Source organism: Sebastes fasciatus, chromosome 6 (assembly GCF_043250625.1).
Source record: "Sebastes fasciatus isolate fSebFas1 chromosome 6, fSebFas1.pri, whole genome shotgun sequence".
In the NCBI taxonomy this organism is placed as follows: domain Eukaryota; kingdom Metazoa; phylum Chordata; class Actinopteri; order Perciformes; family Sebastidae; genus Sebastes; species Sebastes fasciatus.
Window position 1 is genome coordinate 16,033,430 of NC_133800.1, and position 20,454 is coordinate 16,053,883.

The following is a 20,454-nucleotide window of genomic DNA, read 5'->3' on the forward strand; positions in this document are numbered from 1 at the left end:
ATGAATCGCTTTCTGTGCCTCCTGGCTGCAGTTCTTTACCTGTGCTTGCAAAGCCAGGCGAATGCGAGTGAGTAATACCTCTTCCATCATACTTAGAATAGCTACACATAGCTTTAAATGCATTCACTATCTGATTGATTTAAAATAATGTCACCCTATTACAATTTAATCTATTATTTTTTGTGTTAAACTAATCAGGTCTCAGTCTGAGTTTATGTTTTGTTCTTTAGTTTATGCAACAATATATATATATATATATATTTGTAAATGCTGTAATTGTGTGGCATGAATGAAACCTAAAAACAATCATGTCAGAACCAGGACCAAAATCATCAACATTTAAGAATGATCCATAAAGTAAATTAAACAAAATGTGTTTTATGCTTTCAGAATCCCAATTGAAGAGGAGTATCATTGAGAAAGCTGTGACTAAAGCCAAGGCCACAGTCGACTCAGCTTATGTCTACTCCAGAAGAGAGTGAGCGCACAAACCTGTTGAACTGCTCCACACATTCTTCAGTGACCTTAAAAAAAAAAAAGAGTACAACAAAGGTCTCTGCAATTGCAATTATTGAAGACATTCTTAATGAATTCCTAAATGTGACCTCTCCACACAATACAGGAGCCTTGAACGCGTGAAGAGGAGTGCAGCGAGTCCTTCAGAAGTCCTGCGTTTGTTGAAGCAGCCTTTTGGGCAGACCCGTACTGCTGTGCGTGCTGCTGACTATATGGATAATGCTATTAGACTTGTCAAGAGATCTTTGGAGAAACGTCAAAAACGCTCCAGCAATAACACAGGTGTGTATCCTTTACATCTCCTCTGAACTATCCAAACATTTGCATATCGGTTACAACTGAGTTGCTCATTCCTTGTCTCTGTTGATTAGTTTCGCTCGCTGACGAGGATCTGCACATCATTGCTCAACTGACAGGCTGTGCTTCCCATCATCGTCTCTATGCTTGCTCGACCAGTGGCAAAGTAGACAAATTTTACACTGCAGACAATGCCTGCAACAACAAGTGAGGCAACTTTACCCATAGTAAAGTAGTACCAATTCTAATGCCCCCTAATATTGGGTTTGGGCTTGGGAATTGTGTTGCACATTGTCCCCCTATATCCTTTCCCCAATATTTCCTTTTGCAGAGATACACAGTATAATAATGGATTTATTTTTTCTTGCCTAGAAAACACCCCCAATGGGGAGTCTCCAACACAGCTCTAGCCCGCTGGCTTCATCCTGAGTACCAGAATGGTTTATCTCTGCCCAGAGGCTGGGACTATTATTACAGATTCAACAACCACCGTCTTCCCTTGGTAACATACTTAAGAATATCATCTTTACTGGCTATACGCCGCAAATGACCATATAAAAAAAACACTCGTAGTTGTACAAAATCCTTTTCACCAAGGTGCTCATTGTCTATACGTCCTGTCCTCAGGTAAGGGAAGTGTCCAACACTCTATTGCAAACATCAAACTCTAATGTGGACAGCGACACACTCTACACTGGCCTACTGGTAACATTCTCCCAGTGGATTGACCACGACCTGTCCTTGACTCCTACCTCTCCTGTGATCCGTTCATTCAGTCTCGGTAAAGACTGCGACAAGAGCTGTGATCGCATAGATCCCTGCTTCCCCATTAAGGTCAGTGTCGTTGGATTTGTACAAGAAACATGAATACATCTAAAACACACACATACTGGATGTTAACTGCTTCTTGTCATCTTAACAGATTCCCAGCCAAGACCCACACCATGGCACAAACTCAAAAAAGTGCATGCCCTTCATCCGCTCAGCACCAGCTTGTGGTTCTCACCACTCATACTACTCCGTCCGTCAGCAGATGAACGCAGTCACATCTTTCCTTGATGGAGGTCAGGTTTACGGTAGCGACGCTAACAGAGCACGTTTCCTACGCGACTTCGACTCAAAGAAGGGCCTGCTGAGGATCAACAAACAGTACAAAGACGGTAACCGTCCTCTCATGCCCTTCTCCACCATGACTCCCAACATGTGTGCCACCAGAGTCCGCATTACTGGTGACAGTACTGCAAAGGAGGTGCCCTGCTTTGAGGCTGGTGAGTGCCAGCCAAATCGCTGACGTACAAACATTTTTAAGAGTTGGATCCATTCCAAGCATCGCACAGGGCTGACAACAATTTTTTCCTCATTTTATCTGACTTTTAAGGTGACGCACGCTCCAATGAGAACATTGGTCTGTCGGCTCTTCACACACTGTATTTACGTGAGCACAACCGTGTGGCACTTGCTCTGGCCAACATCAATCCTCACTGGAACGGAGACAGACTCTACCATGAAGCGCGCAAGATCATGGCAGCATACTTTCAGGTTAGAGAGGGGCTTAGCTGCATGGATTACAGAAATTTTGCATTCATGATGTAAATGATGGATGGTATGTCCCACACATGGTTCAGTTGACTGAGTTTATTTTTTGTCTCTTAGGTTCTCACTTTCAGAGACTTCCTACCTCTCATTGTTGGTCCAGACTCCACGGCCAAGTGGCTATCCACCTACCCTGGTTATGATGAAAAAGTGGACCCCAGTATCTCCAATGTGTTCGCCACAGCTGCCTACCGATTTGGCCATCTGATGCTTCAGCCTTTCATATTTCGTCTTAATGAGCAGTACCAGGAGAGCACTGAGCACCCCAGTCCATTGCTGCACAAAAGCCTCTTCACACCGTGGAGGATCGTCTTTGAAGGTATGGCCAAGATCTTCAACTTCTTTGTCATTTTCCTAAACAGGGAATGAATACAATTAATCAAAATAAAATTGCCCCTTGTGTTCTTCAGGTGGTATTGACCTATTTGTGAGGGGCCTGATTGGTCGTCAGGCCAAGCTGAACACGCAGAGTCACATGATGTCTGATGAGCTGAGGGAAAAGCTTTTTCAGTTCACCAGCAAGTTGGGACTGGATCTGGCCTCACTCAACATGCAGAGAGGGAGAGACCATGGACTCCCTGGTATTTCCTTATTCTTTATACCCATGTATTCTTTATGTCTAGAATGAATTTTGCCTATATATCTAGGATATCGCAGGCATTACAGATCCCACACAAACATGTTCACCCTGTGTGTCCCTTTTTAGGCTACAACAAATGGCGCAAATTCTGTGGGCTGTCACAGCCACGCAATCTGCCAGAGCTGACCGAAGTGCTGAAAAATGCCACACTGGCCAAGAAGCTTCTGGATCTCTACGGAACACCTGAAAACATTGATGTGTGGTTCGGAGGAGCGGCTGAGCCGTTTGTCAGTGGAGGAAGAGTGGGACCCCTGTTTGCCTGTTTGATTGCCACACAGTTCAAGAAGACCCGCCAGGGAGACCGGTATGTCACATAACTGACATTGCTAAAGATGTTGAGATATTTGTGTTAGCTGCACCTTTACATTCACTTTTAAATCCAGAGACTTTAAATGTTACCAAACTGTCCAATTTCAGACTTTGGTGGGAGAACAATGGGGTCTTCACTGAGGCCCAGAAGAACTCCCTGAGGAAAACATCACTTGCCCGCATCATCTGTGACAACACTGGTATCACTGATGTACCAGAAAACCCCTTCCTGTACCGGCCTCGAGGGTCCGGTTACACCCAGTGCAACAGCATCAGTGTCTTTGACCTCAGTCCCTGGAAGGAGGAGGGTGAGTTGATGTCCTGAAATCCTCTCTGACACAGCTGACCAAAGACAATCAGTGCCAACATTAGAACATTTTGAAAAAAACTGATTTTCACTTTTAATTTTCTCTAGCACCAAGCTCAACTGGACCCCCAGGACCACTAGGTAAATCTACCACTTTTCCATAAATACTTAAATCGATATACTAAAAGTATTACTTAAAAATACTGTAATGGGAAGGTCCTGTTGATATAATTGTTATAATGTCTTTTTTTTTAAAATACAGGACCCCAAGGACCCCAAGGACCACCTGGTCCGAGCGGCCCCCCTGGACCTCCCGGACTTCCTGGAGCTCCTGGACTTCGTGGACCTCCTGGACATCCTGGACCTCCTGGACCTCCTGGCATCATGGTGAAAATTGCCTTCTCTGTGCGACTGGGATACAACGCCCCCAGACCCTGGTTGCCCATCTCCTTCCATGAGGTCATCTACAATGGACAGAACTGCTATAACACAAATACAGGGTATTTTACGTGTAACCATCCGGGTGTTTACGAATTCCAGTTCCACTGCTCCATCAAGAAGAAGGCTACAAGCTTGTGTCTGATGCGTAACAATCTCCGGATTCTGCACTCAGTCACCACCAAGCATAAAGGTTACATCATAGTCAGTGGCCAAACCTACATCAAGCTTGCGAGGGGAGACCAGGTCTATCTGGTGTCCAAACGAGGTAACAGAGGTCTGACCAAGGACTGTGTCTTTTCAGGACATCTGTTGTTCACAGAGTAGGAAATTGTTGACTTGATACAGCTGTTGACCCACGACATCCTCAAAACACAGCAAAAATAAATCAGTTTTGACCAGTTAGTAGTTAGTTAGTTTAATATCTTAAAATGGAGTTTTTTTTTGTAGTGGTCCTTTCTGTATGTATGTATATATACAGCAGCAGGTGTTTTTTCTAGGCAAGAAAAAAAACCAATTCTTTCTCTTTGACCAAACATGGGTGTTCCATGTACAGAATGTACCAGGCATTAACAATCATAATAGCAATTATATTATTAAAGAACAACACGTTTGGCATGATTCGGTTCAACTAATTAAGAAGTCACTTAGCTGTAGACATATTTGTCATAGTCTTTTCCTTCGGTCTTAAAGTTGCTTCTTCAGTCGCCTCACCTGTTTCGCATGCAGTGCGAAACTCATTTTCTTTTGAATGACTAATTTAATTGTCTTTACCTCTCTCCTGAAAAGTGTTCAGTGCAATTTGTACAGCCCATGTCTGGCAAATGAATGTAAACTGTGATGTAATCTTGAAATAAGCTACAAGAGCCAGAGCTATGATTTTGAACTGATTTTGGGGGAAAACATTCTTGTTTTTCTAGAGTTTAAGCGTAAGTCAATTTAAGTCTTACATGAATAAATGATTGTTGTACAGATGAACCACTGCTTCTGAATGATATTTGTGATGATACAGAACACCTTTAGAGGAACACGTTTTTTTGTAGAGCCAGAAAACCACAGTGGATGATGTTCTTGAAGAGACCAGTAGATGGCACCGACATACAGTCTGTTAAGGACAGGAAAGCTGGCACAACCTGTGGTTACTGCTCTCCATACTGGACTTAATGGTTCTCAAGATAAACTGGTGATTTGTAGTTGTGGCTTATACGGATATCATACAAAAAAAATCAAAATAAAGTCTTTGTAATAGCTTCTTAAAGCAAAGCAAATAGTCAAAATTAGTTGATTGCTTGGAGCTAAATTAAGAGAAAGAGGGGATATTTATTTATGTTGCATCTACAGTCTCTAAATTTAAAAACTTAGTTTCCCCTAAACCTCTTCCCGTGGATTGGAAAGACCCAGATGACCTCAGCTCACTAGCTGATGAGTTGCAAAGTTTCTATTACAGTAGTAACAAATCATGCAGATCATAAATAGCATGCTATCATTCAATGATGTTCGGGAACAAATGTTTTACTGTACAAATGATTTACAGTGTGCCATAAACATATGAGCCTAAAAAACGGTAAAAGCTTACAAAACAGATAGAATGAGGGAGTGAGTTTAGACGGGATTTACCTGCATCTGTATAGCTAGTATGCAATATGAGTTATTACTTAATACCATTAGTGAATTAATGCTCAGCTCTTCATCACTTGGAAGTGAGATTCCTCTTATATTTGAGGAATCAATTAAACGTAACAAATGCTGTGTTCAACCTATAAGTTTCATATTTCAATGCAAACTATTGACACATTGTGATGTCTGGAAAAACATTTAAAGAGTTATTTCAGCACGTCTTTTGAAGTGCACTGGGCATCACTGCATAATAATTGTTCATTTAAAGGAACTTGCAACACTATCACTTAGATTTAGGCCGTTTTTCCACACCTTGGTATTGTGCATGATGGCTCACTAGCACGACTTTTACTGGAAACAAAGTTTGTTTGTAATGTATTTAAGAAAATACGGTAATTGTTTTTGTCTGACAAATGTTGAACTACTTCACAACAGTAATTTTAAGTCCATGTGGGCTGGGCACAATAATTAACATAACTACCTGTGACACTTACAGGACATGTAAGGGCCTGTCTGCGGGGAAGGTGATTGAAAAGGTAAACCATATTAATATTATTCAGCCACGGTTCGGTTTGTGTTGTGATTTTTGGGACACAGTTTGGTTTGTTTTGCACGTTAGGGAGAAGAAAAACACATTTCCAACTCCAAAATATATAAAGTGATTGATTGATTTATAGAAATGATTGATATTATATATATGAAGCCATAACACTGATTTTATACATGAAAAGGCAGATTTAATGGTCAAGTAGGACTATGTTCAGATAGTTGCCTCTTATGTCTTGTCTGTATTTACAGTTTTTCTCAATCACTTTTGCTCAAAACAGTCTTTGCGTTCTCTAAACTGTAAGTGCAATTGTCACAACTGTTTGACGGGACATCACAACTCTCTTTCATACCTGCAGAAGGTAGTAACTCACCCAAAATAGTTCATTCAGGCTTCAAAACCTAGTTATTGTGTCAGTAAATTGGACAGTGCCACCAAAGTGAAGAGTTGTTTTGTCATCGTGTGAGTCGTACTGGTCAAAATGTTTAGATGTTTTCTCACCATGGCAGTCAAAAACGTTTCTTATATTCAAATCTGTGTGTTACATGTATTATAAATAGAAAATTCACCTTTGATCTTCCCTATAAAATCATATACCCACAAAATGACATCTATGCCAAAAAACAAACAATAAAAGAACCTGCTGTAGCTCAGTGAAAGAACAACTTGTGCCTCCTCACAGTACGTGACACCATGCCATAGATATTTATGGAATATACGTGTCTGACAGGTTTAGATAATTGAATGAGTCATTTTGCATGTGATGACTGATGATGAAACAATATTTAGAAGTTGAGAAGAGGACAACAATCTCAGTTTGATCAGGAAGACACGTGCAACTTGTAGACAATTGGACTCTTTGCACACATGTGCCAAAACTAGTTCAATTAGCTTGAATGCATGGAAAATTATAATCTGTTGTGAACAACAAACACATTGTTCAGAGATCTAAGCTTATTGTTTTGGAAAAAAAATATTTGAGAATTGAGCCAAAGTGAATGAGAAAAACTGTAATAGTGGTTCAAAAAGCCCACGGTTTGGTTTGTACAGTTTGGTTTTGCATCTCTATTATTCACCAGAAAACCAAACATGTCAAATTGTATGAAACAGGTGAAAAAGTACAGACTGTAACAGTGATATTGAGGCTTACAGTAATATTGTGATACTCAGAACTAACTTTTGAACTTTCTAGGCTATGTATTTTTTAATCCTCTCTAGTATTATGGCTGTGTATCCTTCTATAGATACTTAATTTTCTTTTCTTAAAAGATTTAAATCACAACAGGCCTTAATTATATTGAGATGAATCCAAATGGAGCAGATTATGTTTTTTTTTAATAAAATTAAATGAGACTAAAGGTGGTCACTCTGCTGTAATTGCGGATGCCGACATACATTCCTCAGGGGGATCTGCATCCTCGCCTAAAAAACCTAAATAAGTAAACAACAAAACGAGCGCAGTGAATGGCGATCGATGAGGAGACGTGGTGGGGTTGCATTAGCTCTGTTGTTTTCTTCACAGTGGAGAGACGAGGAGGGACGGGAACCAGCTGCTGCTGCGTCTACACACGCGCGCGCGCGCGCGCACACACACACACACACACACACACACACACACACGCATACGCACACACGCACACACAAATACACACACACACACACACACACACACACACACACACACACACACTAAAATCTGAATCAGAGTGGTGTTTATTGCCAGGTGTAAGAGGTATACACTAGGAATGGTTTGGTTTTGTTGGTGCAAGTTAAACAGTATAATAACAAAAGAATAGATAAAAACGTTAGAATAAAATAAGAATAAAAAATTTGAATTTCTACCAATATACAATATACAAAATAAGCTATAAACATGATATAAACAGATAGTGCAAATATTGCCGGTGTGCACACACACACACACACACTCTCAGACACACACACGCACACACACACATACGCACACACACGCACGCACACGCACACACACGGCCACGCCCCTCCTGACCTCCTGACCTCCGTGGACACAGTGCCATCCACACAGAGGGGCTCTGGGTGTCCCATGGGAGCAGGGGAATGCTGGAGAGGACGAGCGGCACACGATACCCCATTGTTTGGTTTAGCAGTCACTGATTCCCCCCTCCATCACCTCCTCCTCCTCCTCCTCCACCTCCTCCTCCTCCCTAAAACACACGGGCTGACCGTCTCAGCGGGTTAAATTGATTAGAAAGACGTTTGTGGTTTGACTAATCCCCCATTTTCGCCCCCGACTCTCCGCTTCACCAATTTAGAAAAGCCACATTGAGACAGCAGAGTCCTGCAGGGTTGGGATGATAATCTGGGCCGAGACCTGTCGCACCTGTAGGGGCTGAAGGGGAGAGACAAGAACACTACACATCACGGATATGATATATCCTCCTGGGAACCGAGTTAAATAAAGTGTCTTCCAATGACTTTTTTTGTGATTTTCTTCCTATTTAGGGTTAAAATAAAATCTTAACAATTTAGGCTTGTTAAACTTTATTTTTAATGTCCACTATATAGTGGACTACAGGACTATTTCAGTGTGAAAAGACTAAAAAAATGAACAGATTATGGCTGTGGAGTGATATTAAACCAAGAATACATTCAAATGCCAAAACACATGCGATATCACTGGAAAGCCTAGGATGTCCTCTTTACAATACACCAGGGGTTTATAGAGTTGGTCAAAAGAGTAAGAGGATATACATGTGGACAAAATGTCCACTACAGAGGACACATGTCAATGGGCTGGGTCTCTGGAGGATATAGGAGGATTTCCTATTTGCTTGATTCCTCTGTTAAAATGTACGACTTTCAGCCACTTTCACAAAGAATACATAATAGAAATAATAGACAGCTGATTATAGGAGACGTTTGGGAAATTTTAAACTCTCCATTCAATGTGTAATCATTGTGATTAATGTCTTTTTTGGACAAAAAAAGATCATTCTGAACAAAATAAACACGGTAGATGTTAAGTAATGAACAATGATGCTCACATCACCTGATTCATCACAACATCGTGTGACACCATAAGTGACCTGTTTGATCACTTATGACAAGTGTGCTTGATGACAGATGATTGGTGTCTGCCACTGCCCAACAGTCTAAGCCTCCATATAAATGCTTAAGTGTTCAGCCCATGACACACATCCCTGAGCAATTAAAGTACAGTAAGTCAAGTCTAAAGTTTTAATTGGCTAATGGCTTACTTTAAATTTGCAGAGGAGCCATATAAAGGCTTTGATTTCCTGCACATGTGAAACCACTTGAACATGAGTTTTTGAGCAAGGCATCTGACACCAGTCCTGTGTCTGCACAATGTTCATGTGTTGCTTCTCCTCTTAAATGACAGCCAATAAATCCACACAAGTAAGGTATTTTAAAGAGCGCACCTCTCTGTTATTTCAGTGGAGGAATTTTACCAAAGTGTGTCATCATATACAGATTTTTCATGGTTAAGTAGAGCTGTCAATCATGTCAGGAGAAGTGTGTGAGGGACCCTGCGACAGGGCGGAGACTCAGCAGCAGGATTCCCCAGGACTGCTCTCATAATTGGGGGAACATCTGACTTTGTCCCGCGCTGGCTGGCAGATGGTGGGTTGAGGCGGGATCCAAAGGGGGGAGATTTACATCCATTGTCCGGGAGCACAAACTCCACACAGAGACAATAGTATCGGTAAGGGGGCAAAGAACCAGGGTTGGAAAAAAGAAAAAAACTTTCCTTTTTTTTTTCAACGCCAGATGAACAGGAAATTAAATTTTTAGTCTGCAAAAAATATAATAAATATTATTTGGGCCTAAACTTATTTTGAAACTGAGAATTATTGAAACAAATAATATGATTTATTTAAAATGTAGAGCAAAAAAATGTGCTTGGGTTTGTAAACTTTTTTCGGTTTATTACAGCCTGAAATGATCCAAATCAGCAGCTAAAGAAACTTTATCATAACGTATCCAAAATTATCCACGCATTGGGTTGTCTGTGTTCATTACATAATATCTAGGATATTGTGTTTATTTAGTTCAGAATTATCTTTTTTTGTCCAAAAAAGACATTAATCACAATGATTACGCATTGAATGGAGAGTTTAACATTTCCCAAACTTCTCCTATAATCAGCTGTCTATTATTTCTATTATGTATTCTTTGTGAAAGTGTCTGAAAGTCGTACATTTTAACAGAGGAATCAAGCAAATAGGAAATCCTCCTATATCCTCCTGAGACCCAGCCCATTGACATGTGTCCTCTGTAGTGGACATTTTGTCCACATGTATATCCTCTTACTCTTTTGACCAACTCTATCAACCCGAAGAGGACATAGGCTTTCCAGTGATATGGTCTGTTCATTTTTTAGTCTTTTCACACTGAAATAGTCCTGTAGTCAACTACAGTGGACAATAAAAATAAAGTATAACAAGCCCTTAATTGTTAAGATTTTCTTTTAACCCTAAATAGGAAGGAAATCACACGACCTCTCATGACCACTTTGGGTTTGATAAGACAGTCTGCTGCATTGATTAAGAGCTCTGTCAGGCTGCGGCTCCAAACGCCAATCAGAGCGCAGCGCTGCAGCTGATTGATGGAGCAACCAGACGGTCATTGTGTCGGCTGACACTGATGCGATGCCTCCTCAGAGGAATCACCGCGTTCAAAGGAGCAGACGGCCGGCCGGCGAGCTGCTGAATGCGCGCCTGTCGAGAGCGTACTTGTGTTAGATTCTGACTTGAATGAAAAAGACCAAAAAGGATTTGCTGTTGCATGGGAGCATTTAAACCCACATTTTAACAAGTGAAACACTCAGAGATGAACAAATATAAATATGAAACATGTAACCCTTTGTTAACATTTGTGCACAATTTTTGATGTTGAATAATATTGGTGGTCACACACACTTTCATTCAAATCACACCACTGATAAAAGCCTATATTTCTTGCTTAAACTGATGCGTAAAATTGTGCAGTCTTCCCTTTATCATCACCCTGGCTTCCTGAGTCACTGGTTGGATGCTGAATATGGAGGAAGAAATTTTGACTTGAATGAAAAATACCAAACAGGATTTGGCTGTACAGACTTAAACCCACATTTTAACAAGTGAAACACTCAGAGATGAACAAATATAAATAATGAAACATGTAACCTTTTGTTAACATTTCTGCACAATGTTTGATGTTGAATAATATTGGTGGTCACACACACTTTCATTCCAATCACACCACTGATAAAAGCCTACATTTCTTACTTAAACTGATGTTTTAAAATGCGTAAAGTTGTGCCTCTTCCCTTTATCATCACCACTGGTCCAACTTGGTGTGTGAAAAGTTTGCTGCCTGAGTCACTGGTTGGATGCTGAATCTGGCAGAAGAAATTTTGACTTGAATGAAAAAGACCAAACAGGATTTGGCTGTACAGACTTAAACCCACATTCTAACAAGTGAAACACTCAGAGATGAACAAATATAAATATGAAACATGTAAGCTTTTGTTAACATTTGTGCACAATTTTGATGTTGAATAATATTGGTGGTCTCCTCTTCTCACACACACACTTTCATTTCAATCACACCATTGATAAAAGCCTACATTTCTTACTTAAAGGTCCCATATTGTAAAAAGTGAGATTTTCATGTCTTTTATATTATAAAGCAGGTTTAGTGCTATATAAAATACTGTTAAACTATCAAAATGCTCAATATACGGAGAAAAACACACAGCCCGTATTCAGAAATTGTGCGTTTGAAACAAGCCGTTAGGATTTCTGTCCATTTGTGATGTCACAAATGTACAATATTAGATAATTTGACGGTTTTAAACGTAAACATTGTAAATGTGTCCCAGTTTATTTCCTGGTTGCAGTGTATGTGAATGACATCAGGTGACAGGAAGTAAACATGGACCCAAACTGTTGCCTAGCAACGCAATTCCGTTGCAATTCCATTGAAATGCACTAAAACGGAGCGTTTCAGACAGAGGGTGAATACAGGTATATTCAGGCAAACAGTATGAGGAAAATAAATTGTTTTTTTTTTAACATTACAGCATGTAAACATGTTCTAGTAGAAACACAAAATACAAGTATGAACCTGAAAATAAGCATAATATTGGACCTTTAAACTGAACGCAATTCCGTTGCAATTCCATTGAAATGCACTATAAAACGGAGCATTTCAGACAGAGGGGTCAATACAGGTATATTCAGGCAGACAGTATGAGGAAAATAAAGTTGTTTTTTTAACATTAAAACATGTAAACATGTTCTAGTAGAAACACAAAATACAAGTATGAACCTGAAAATGATCATGATATGGGACCTTTAAACTGACTGTGCAGTCTTCACTTTATCATCACCCTGGTCCAACTTAATGTGTGAAAAAGTTTGCTGCCTGAGTCACTGGTTGGATGCTGAATCTGGCAGAAGTCCAAACAAGGGATGCACTTTACACCAATGAAGAGCATCCATTTCAACAATCAGTCCTCCATATGGCACTAAGGCCCCTCCTCCAGGCTCCATCCAGGCAGAGGGTCTCATTCATGCTTCAAGACAGACAAGCACTTCACTGCGAGCTTCCTGGCCCTCGGATCAACTGTTTTGATCCGATCTGGCCCCCCTGACAAAGGAAGACTTTTTTTGCACATATCACACATATCTGACTCTATATAGTGAGAAGGAGTCTCGCTCTGAACTGCGCGAGGAGTTGAGCCCACCGAGCAGGTGACCGTTTGCGCGCTGCAGGTTTTGCGCTTTGGACAATGCTTGCAATTAGTGGTGGGAATCTATCTATTATCATCGTTTCAGCCTTAAAAGAAAGTGTGCGTGGATTTTTAACTGCAGGCGTCTTCTGAAGCATCATCACACATCAAATCGGTCATTTATTTGTCAAAGCTGTGGAGGAGTCTTGTTGGAGTTGGACCCTCTGGTGCTTGTTTGGCCAAAGTGCTTTCGCTCTCCAGCTCAGCTTCTTTTTTTTTTCTTAAGTTCAAAAAAAGTGCACCGCAGGACAGGGTTTTAAATGTTCGGGATCGGGGAGCATCTGATACGAGAAGTGAGCGGATTAAAAGAGAGGAGTCTTGCAGAGGAGATGGATCCGATCCGGTCGTGGGTGCGTAATGTTGGAGTCGTGGATGCGAACGTAGCTGCTCAAAGGTACAGTACAATAAACTCATCTGTTGACTCTCTGTCACTAGATTAAACATGCATGTACATATTTAATCTAACAGTGACAGGGATAAGCATGCAAGAATTAAAAGAGTGTTTTGTTCCAGATTGATTGATGTAGTAAAAATAAGAAGTAAAAATCTGACATTTGCCAAACTTAGTCCTTATCCCCAAAACCAACTGCGTTAAATAACATTGAAACAGGAGAAAATGTCCTCAGGGAAGGGGGGAAATACATTAAAAAGGATCACTGTTGCAGTAAAATTAGTTTGAAATTGCAACTATTGTAAAGTCAAAATATAATTTACCAGAGAATCCTAAATAAAAACAGCCTTCAAACAAAACCTCCTCTGGTCGTGTACAATTAAAAGATACTTACTGCTGATGCAGAATACTATAGCTGTAGATGAGTTTGTTTTTCAGTCATAAATCCTCTAAACTGGTCGTGCAGCATTATGGTTTTATATCACAAGAGTTTAACATTTCAGATTGTTCTCTTATTTTCCAGGCTTAAGCCTGAGCTGCTATCAGACTTGTTCCTGACAACGTGATTTATTTTGCATCATGAGCACAATATAGTTTATAATGTGTGACTATTTAACAACAGAAAAAGAGCTGCAAACTACTTGTTGCAAAAGGTGACAGGAGCCCCTTTAAAACGCTCTGACACCAACTCATAAAACGACTTTAAATATGAAGAAAGAGCAACACTTGATATTAATATTGTTTTTAAAGTATCCTAATAAAAGGTCACAAAAGAAAAGTAGGCCCATATTTTACCAAAACGTAAAACTAATAATCAGAACCATCCGACTTTAACATTAAGTTACACACAAGCAGCATTTGATCAGATCATTTACTCTTGTGCAAAACTTACATATTTAGTTAACACAATTTAATTTGAGATTGTATTTATTTTCCGAAAACCTGTAAATGACTAAAGGTGAATATATATATATTTTTCCCAGACCAGCTATGTTAGTTGATGGAAAACACTTTAATCGTCAGCGGGCAAACACACTTTATACATTTATTATTTTTCAGCAGATTTAACAGTTTTAATATTGTTGAATTATTTTTGTTTTCCAAATTCCCCAAAATGTTCAATCATCATCTTCACATTTTTCATGTCTTCACCAAAACACACATCAGTGTTCTCATAACCGACTTGTGTCCAAAGTTTAGAAATCAGTATAAAGTCAGAAAAACAGAAAGCAACAAGTTATTTAGTATAATACATCAATCTTAATAGATATAGAATATAAATAGCAAATGATACAACAATGGCGCTATTCTAACTGAATTTAGGTTATTTGATATCATAGAGAATTATACTGAACGTTGAAATGTATTTTTAAATATCTCGATTGTAATATTTTATCCAAAAAACAACAACAAACAAAAAATAAAACAAAAAAATCGTAATTTTCCCTCGGGCTTTTTTTTGTTCATAAAAGAAACGTTTTAGGCTGTGAGGAAAAAAATCCATGAACTACTTTTGGGTTATTTGAAATAATTTTAGATCAAAATTAAATTTACAGAAAAACTCCTTCAGACTCTTTATTTTGCCTAAAAGCCTAAATCTTTAAGTTATTTAAATTCAACAGTAGCTTGTTTACATTTAGTAATTTTTAACCAAGATGCCACACCATCACTTCTAAAGTCAAAAGTGTTGATTTAATTGATGACTTTTCAGTTTTTAAGCTAGTATATAATATATAATATATAATTTATAGTAAGGTTTTCCTGGTTTTCCTTTTTGCTTTGGTTTTTGTGTGTATTTCTACATTCATTTCTTCTTGACAAGAAAAATGGCCTTTAAGTTATGGGAAAAACAAAATATTTATAAATAATCTATATGTTGTTTTTTCATTTTCTTATTTGCAAATTGTTGATAATTATTGTATGGATAAACTGAAGGCCTTTACAACTGAGAATTAAAAATAAATATATATTGTAACCCTTGGGAAATTAAATGATTTTAAAAACGAATATAGTGTAAAATTAAGTTTTCATGATTTATTGCCTTTAAAGTTTTTAGTTTTAGTTTTATTTAGATTTGAGAAATATTTTCAACCACCAATGGATTAAATACATTGTTAGATGGTAATTTAATTACACACACTTTCTATTGATCTGTATAAATCAGTTTATTGTAAGACAATGTGAATGTGTGGAGCTGACTATCTCTTCCTGTTGTGTCCCCAGTGGAGTAGCTCTGTCCAGAGCTCATTTTGAGAAGCAGCCGCCCTCGAATCTCCGCAAGTCCAACTTCTTCCACTTTGTCCTGGCGCTCTACGACAGACACGGCCAACCTGTGGAGGTGGAGAGGACTGCCTTTGTGGACTTTGTTGAACATGACAAGGTTTGTTTATGTCTTAATGATAATTTATTTCAGGATCAGTTCACTATATCATATTTACAGTTATTTCAGGGACATTTTTAACACCCAAAAACCATAAATCTGAAGCATCATCATCTGAAAAATAACAGAATGTATTAGTAATATATTTCAGCTGTAACCAGGTGCTCAGCTTGATCTCCCCCATCTCCAGTAAAGCCAAGCATATATATCGAACAGCTGACGGCTACATGTTTACACAAGCTCTCCCCTCAATGAGCTGATGATGTGGGATTGAAAAAGAATATCTAATGACTAATTAGCAGCTTGCCTCATTAGGAGGACATCACTACTTTTTAAAATGCAAATTATGCTTGCTCCTGTTAAGTTATACAGTGAACTAATCATCAAAGTCTCTTTTCCTTCGTGTGCCCCCCTCCCATACTCTAAATACTGCTGTGGGTGGGGGGGGAGCTGGATTCCTCAGGTTGGACAGACCAAAATAAGGACGGGAGCAGTGTGGAGACAGAGTTAGAAAGAGACTGCCTGCAGTGGGAGCCTTATGCCCAGTGTTGACGGATGTTTCTGCCTTGTGGCGAGGGGAGCGAGAGCCTCCTAAACTGGCAACACATCTCCCCTGTGAGAAAGACAAGAGGACAGCGTCCTGTCAGCTGAAGTTCAAACATAGTTTTACTATGAATTTCATTGGGAGGGAGGGAGAGGGCTAACGCCAGGGCTGAAAGCTGTCAGTGTGCTCCCCTTTGTGCCACACAGGCCAGCGTAGAGTAATATGACGGCTGTGGAAGAGTTCATTTTCTGCATGGTTAACCTGGCATCTGTTTTTGCTTTGTAATTATGCAGAGGTAGAGTGATGGCAAGGCGGAATAAACGCTCCTCTGTGTATATTTCACAAAACTTATGAAGCTAGGCATCCATCTATCTCCTGACATTAAGTCTCAATCTCACTTTTGATATTAAGCTTGGAGCTCTGTTACTTTCCAACTTGCATCTTAATTTCCCTCCACTTCTTCCTTACTTCCTTCCTCACAACTGTCTCCTTCTTCTAGTTTCTCTCTACTTCTCCAACCTCCTCGTTCTCTCCTCCTCCTCCTCTCTGGCGCTCGTCTCTGTGATGCCAGCCTCCTGGGTTATTGGACCAGAGAGCATTCCTTTGAGACCACTTAGAAAGACCAGTAGAGGTAGAAGAAGAGAAGGAAAGAGGGGGAACAAGAGACAGAGAGGGGGAGAGAAGGAAGAAGTGAGATGCTGGTGGAGAGCCTGGGGGAGGGAGGGATAGCGGAAAGGAAGTTTTTCTGTCAAGGTCGACTGCTGCTCAGTCTCACATACAGTACTTTCCACACTTTGCACACACACACACACATATAACCATGCTACCTCGCTGCGAGGAGGACCACTGCATTTGATCTTGAGGTTTTAGGAGTTTGCATCAGACACGATAGTTCAACCTCTACAAAGAGCATCCGACTCAAGGTTAAGCGCTCGGCTCTCGAACACAACCAAAGGTCCCACATGAGCTCTGAGCCCACAACCCTCTGATCTCAATGCTGCTGTCAGGGAAGGGCGAGCTGCAGGATTAGGAGAGACTCGCTGTGCTCAACACGGCGTGGGGATGCTCAGCTGTGCTTATCTGTGTCTCAAATGTGCTTAACTGCATGCCCTGCGTTTCTCTGTCCTGTCTCGTACCAAGGAGCAGACGGGAGAAAAGACCAACAACGGTACGCACTACAAGCTGCAGCTCCTCTACAGCAATGGTGAGTCAAACACGTGCCTTCAGGTTATGGGGTTCTTTGCCCTTTGAGATGTCTCATTTGATCATTTAGACAACGGCGTGGAGCCCTTCGTGTAACAGGTGTTGAAAAAAGGTCAGCGGCGACACCAGCGCGCTGACACTTTTCCACTTAAGTGATCCTCCTCTTCATCCTTACCTCACTTCTCCTCTCTGAGCTCATGAATTACCTTCGTTTAATCACTGGTTTGTACAATTCAGCTCTGCGAGGAGCCACTTCTGGGCGCATGTATGGGGAAATGAGGTACATGTTGCCACCCCACCCTACCCCCTCTCATCCCCTCCAACTCCTCCACCCCCCATGGTGCTTTCACATCAGATCGGGGGATACACAGAGAAATTTGGTTCCCATGAGCCACTGCTGCCCCTACTCTGCCATCGCAGTGGCACCCATGGGAGAGAAGATAAAAGACATGTTCCAGAGCAACCCCCTTATACACCCACCATACACACACACGCACACACACATGTACGTACAAGCACACCAAAAGCACTTCCTCTGCATCCCCTCCTCTCATCCCCTTCCCCCAAGCGATATCAAAGGCATCTCAATCGAGACTTTGATGAGAGGAACACATTTTGAAAGCAACACTCTCCAAAGTCTCTATAAAAAAAAAAAATCCTCGGGTAATGCGCTCTTCTCTCTCAAGAACCAATTCATTACATGTCGTTTCCCTATCTTGTGTGATTTAGAGCGGAGCATCCAGAGGTTCAGGTGTTACTGGAAATCTCACATACCTGATTACACAGAAGGAGAGACAAAAAGACATTAAATTAAACCCCTTAACAAACCGATCAGGTGCTGTTTTACCTGTTGGTGTGTATAATCGCCAGACAGTTTGTCTAAACTTGGGAATAAATCAGAAGTAAACTGAGAAATAACCACAAAAGAAGAACGAGTTTGACAAATCGTGAGAATGTGGTTGTAAATTCTGACCTCAGAGCCGAACATGACTGATAATCATCAAACATCAAATAACTCTCAATCCCCTCAGAAACCATCAGAGAGAAAATACGGACTGCATGCCAATCTTATTCCTCCATGCTGGCTGGACTGAGTTCAATGCTTTTTTGCTGAGAGCTTGTCCAGAGATAAAAAAAACCCCCAGAAAAATTGATGCCATAAATCTTTCCATTTTATTTTGAGAATCCTCAGCGCCATTTTTATCAACTGGTTAGAGGCGGTTTAGGAGTTTTAGTTGCTTCATTTATGGTTATGTTTGCAGCAGGCCCTTTTCATATGAGCCATCTTGACCTGTCACTGCAGGGTGAACAGAGGTGTAATTAATAACATAAATTGTTGCTCGGATCCATTTAGGTGTGCCAGGGCTCTGGTATTGTGCATGCTGGTTCACTGGAATGGCTGTGACACAAATAGATTTAATTTGATCTGTGTTTACCCTGCTATGACATGTCAAAATGGCCATTTAACTAAAGCACTATGGGCACAAGATCACACAGTCAGTTTCTTTGTTCAGTAAAACCTCCCTAATGCCTAAAACAACTTGGCAAAGATAACTAATTTCTGTTTTGATGCAGGGGTTCGCACGGAGCAGGATCTTTACGCACGACTCATCGACTCCGTCACTAAACAGGTTGGTAAACCCTCAGCTGTGTAAGTAGATAGATAGATAGATAGATAGATAGATAGATAGAAAGATAGATAGATAGATAGATAGTTGTACTTTATTGATCCCAAATTGTGAAATTATTGTGTTACAGCAGCAGGTTATCCAGGCAATGCACAGAAACACTACATAAAATGTACATGTCAGCACTAGAGAAATATATCCATAGAATACAAAATATAAAGAATATTTCATAAAGTAAGAGTTGAACTCTGACACGAAACTGAATCTGCCCCTTATTTCCTCCTCTCAGCCCATAGCGTACGAAGGACAAAACAAGAATCCAGAAATGTGCAGAGTTCTGCTCACACACGAGGTTATGTGCAGGTGAGTCTCACACACACACACACACTCGCTCAGTCATTCAAACCTTCACCCACAGGGATGAAATCCAAATATCCATTACTCTCCTTCTCTCCGCTTTGTCTCAGCCAGCTTGAAATGTGGTTTTGGGACGACGCTTGAGGCTCTACTTTTTTTTTGTGGTTGAACTATAAGTCTAGCCTGTCTGTCATCATCCTTGTTACAGTGGTAACCCCCCGCTGCTTTCTGCTGTAACGCAGCATGTCCCCGTCCAGCTCCTGTTTCTTCCTGGAGCTCCTCACTCTCTGGTCCTGGAGCTCTGCAGCCAGATGACAGCAGCAGACACACTTTTGGGAACAATCCGCGTTTTCCCTCATCGCTATGTAACTCTAGCACTAGCCAAGACATCATGTTTGAACTTTGTCAACATGTGATGACAAGTATAGTGGTATATTTCCAGTGTTACATAGAGTGGCTATAAAAGCGAGTGTAAAGAGTCTAGTGATGGGACCAGAAGGTTTTTGATGATTAAAGAAAAATAGGTGAACGTGGGGGTTATGGATGGAGATGAAGCCGAAGAGAGCAGGTCTGGAAGTGGGGCAGTGACCCAGGATCCGAGGGCAGCAGGGGGAAGGATAGGGGGCCGGGACGTGGGGAGAGGGGCTAAGACGGAGTGGGCTTTGCCATTGTGTAGCCAGCAGATGCCCGAATGTGACTCACAGCTGGCTAATAACAGAGCCGAAGAGGCAGAGGGCAAGCGTCACAGCTGGGGAGTGAGGCCGTCTGACAGGGGGGCGGAGGGGGGCAGGGCAGGGCCAAGCTGGGACACGAGAGGGGTGAGGCGAGGTGTAGGGGTGGCAGATGGTTAGGGGTGGGGGCACTTTTGTTATGCAGTGAAGGGGACTTTGGGGAGGAGGGGGGGGCTGGGTG

General features: G+C 40.9%; 2 protein-coding genes across 6 annotated transcripts in view; both read left to right on the forward strand.

Moving 5' to 3' along the window:
• Positions 1-5,078, forward strand: LOC141770137 (eosinophil peroxidase-like). Its single transcript, XM_074639796.1, has 14 exons — positions 1-67; positions 391-478; positions 623-798; positions 888-1,020; positions 1,186-1,315; positions 1,441-1,647; positions 1,736-2,081; positions 2,192-2,352; positions 2,467-2,725; positions 2,817-2,987; positions 3,113-3,350; positions 3,464-3,663; positions 3,771-3,803; positions 3,925-5,078. Exons 1-14 carry the CDS (start codon positions 1-3, stop codon positions 4,425-4,427), a joined length of 2,712 nt encoding a protein of 903 aa, XP_074495897.1. The 3' UTR covers positions 4,428-5,078.
• Positions 5,079-12,798: 7,720 nt separating this feature from the next.
• The window catches only part of ebf2 (EBF transcription factor 2), a 35,094-nt gene continuing 27,438 nt past the window's right edge, over positions 12,799-20,454 (forward strand). For 2 of the 5 annotated variants that reach the window (XM_074637937.1, XM_074637939.1), the window contains exons 1-5: positions 12,799-13,433; positions 15,654-15,810; positions 17,495-17,558; positions 19,133-19,188; positions 19,475-19,548. In XM_074637937.1, the coding sequence (XP_074494038.1) occupies positions 13,300-13,433; positions 15,654-15,810; positions 17,495-17,558; positions 19,133-19,188; positions 19,475-19,548 (485 nt within the window). In that variant the 5' untranslated portion in view covers positions 12,799-13,299. Of the gene's footprint in view, positions 13,434-15,653; positions 15,811-17,494; positions 17,559-18,739; positions 19,007-19,132; positions 19,189-19,474; positions 19,549-20,454 lie in introns of those variants that run through there. The other 3 variants (XM_074637938.1, XM_074637940.1, XM_074637941.1) reach the window with 2 other exon arrangements.

Bases quoted from the DNA above. Each gene is read 5' to 3' on its own strand.
- LOC141770137 (XM_074639796.1), top strand. From the start codon at position 1: ATGAATCGCTTTCTGTGCCTCCTGGCTGCAGTTCTTTACCTGTGCTTG. The intron at 1,316-1,440 runs GTAACATACTTA...TCCTGTCCTCAG, and splicing joins ACAACCACCGTCTTCCCTTG to GTAAGGGAAGTGTCCAACAC. The intron at 3,351-3,463 runs GTATGTCACATA...GTCCAATTTCAG, and splicing joins AAGACCCGCCAGGGAGACCG to ACTTTGGTGGGAGAACAATG.